Genomic DNA, 1,988 nt, shown 5'->3' on the forward strand with positions numbered 1-1,988 from the left:
ACAGAACACAATCAAAAGTTCACAACAAAAACAAAGCCCAAATGATAAGGATTTATCTTTCATACAACATTTTATCATGACACTGATGCATTGCATAAAAAATCCCCACAACAGAAAAAACATTACAAAGCCAACCAAGACTTCCCTACAGTAACACTAAATAAACTACTCATCATCCTGAATCCCATGTAGAAACCCGAAATGTTTGCTTCTGCCCTCTGCTGACTAGCAGCTTTACATACCATTATAAGCATCAATTATGCAACAACTTCATCTTCCTCTTTCACTGAGTTTATAGTCTTGCCAACTTCATTTTTAGTTCCATGGATCCATCCTTCATCAAACGAATCAATACTTCCACTTAGTCCATCATCCAAGAAGTCACCCACTCGTTTCACTTTACCAGTGGGCAGCACAGGGTAATTCCCAGAAAAACAAGCATAGCAGAAGTTCTTAGAATCAGTTCCCATGAATCCTTTCATGCTGTCGATTGGCAGAAAGGCGAGCGAATCAGACCCTATGAAGTCCCTGATTTCCTCCACAGTCATTCTATTGGATATCAACTCCTCGGAACTAGGCGTGTCCACCCCATAATAACAAGAAGCAATTATAGGTGGGCTTGAGATCCTCATGTGAACTTCTTTGGCTCCTGCCTCCTTTAACAACCTTACAATTTTTGAGGAAGTTGTCCCCCTTACAATTGAATCATCAACAACAACCACCCTCTTTCCCTCCAAAACTGCTCGAACCGGAGACAACTTAAGCTTGACCCCGAAATCCCTAATCTTTTGTGAAGGTTCAATAAAAGTTCTTCCAACATAATGCGACCTGATCAACCCTTGTTGAAATGGCACCCCTGCTTTTGTAGCATAACCAAGAGCGGCTACAACTCCTGAATCCGGGACAGCAATCACAACATCACAATCAACAGGTGCCTCAGTAGCAAGTATTTCCCCAAACTTCCTACGGGATTCATAAACAGACCTCCCAAATACTACCGAATTAGGCAAAGCAAAATAAATATGCTCAAAGATACAAGCTTTCGGCACCACATGTTTCATTAAACAAAGCGAAGACTCAATTCCCGTATTATCCACCACAATAACCTCACCAGGTGCAACTTCCCTCTCATACCTAGCCTCAATCAAATCCAATGCACAAGTCTCAGAAGCAAACACAACAGCCCCATTACTCCTCCTACCCATAACCAAAGGCCTAAACCCATAAGGATCCCTAACCGCAACTAACTTCTCCTCAGTCAAGAACACCATGGAATAAGCCCCTTCAAGCTTCCCACAAGCCTCAACAATCCTCAAAAAGAACGGCCTAGCTTTACTTATAGCAATCAAATGCAAAACAACCTCAGTATCACTACTAGTCGTAAAAATTGAGCCATTTTCCTCAAGCTTAATCCTAAGTTCTTCATAATTAACCAAATTACCATTATGCGCAACACCAACAGAACCATATCTATATCTAGTAACAAAAGGTTGTACATTTTTCAACATAGAAGCACCAGCAGTAGAGTACCTTACATGACCAATCGCCGAATCACCCGGAAGCTGATCGAGCTTCGATTGATCAAACACTTCAGAAACAAGGCCAACTCCAGTAACAGAATGCAAGACATTGTCATGATTAGTAACAATTCCAGCCCCTTCTTGGCCACGATGTTGTAACGCATGTAAAGCCAAATAACAGAGTCTTGAGGCTTCTTGGTCCCCATAAATCCCCACAACACCGCACTCTTCTCGGGGTTTCTCATCAAAATCATCATCTGGGTCATGATTATTGGACGTCACAAAGGTGGAAATGGGGTTGTTTGAGAGAGCTGTGACAAGGGTTTTAGAGAGTGGGGGGATTGGGGTTAGGGTTTTAGAGAGGGAGAAGAGGGGTCTTTGATACGGGGTTTTGCAGATGAACAAATGGGGTTTTTGTGGCGCTAGTGACAGACTGTGTAGATGAGTGGCGGCGGCGGCCATGGCCAT

The 1,988-nt window shown here is 42.8% G+C and overlaps 1 protein-coding gene across 1 annotated transcript; it reads right to left on the reverse strand.

Annotated features, from left to right (window-relative positions):
- Positions 1-257: 257 nt before the first annotated feature.
- LOC108226790 (amidophosphoribosyltransferase, chloroplastic) lies at positions 258-1,988 on the reverse strand. Its single transcript, XM_017401785.2, has one exon. The coding sequence runs from the start codon at positions 1,986-1,988 to the stop codon at positions 258-260; it is 1,731 nt and encodes a 576-aa protein (XP_017257274.1).

The sequence above is a fragment of the Daucus carota genome, chromosome 6, assembly GCF_001625215.2.
Source record: "Daucus carota subsp. sativus chromosome 6, DH1 v3.0, whole genome shotgun sequence".
NCBI lineage: Eukaryota > Viridiplantae > Streptophyta > Magnoliopsida > Apiales > Apiaceae > Daucus > Daucus carota.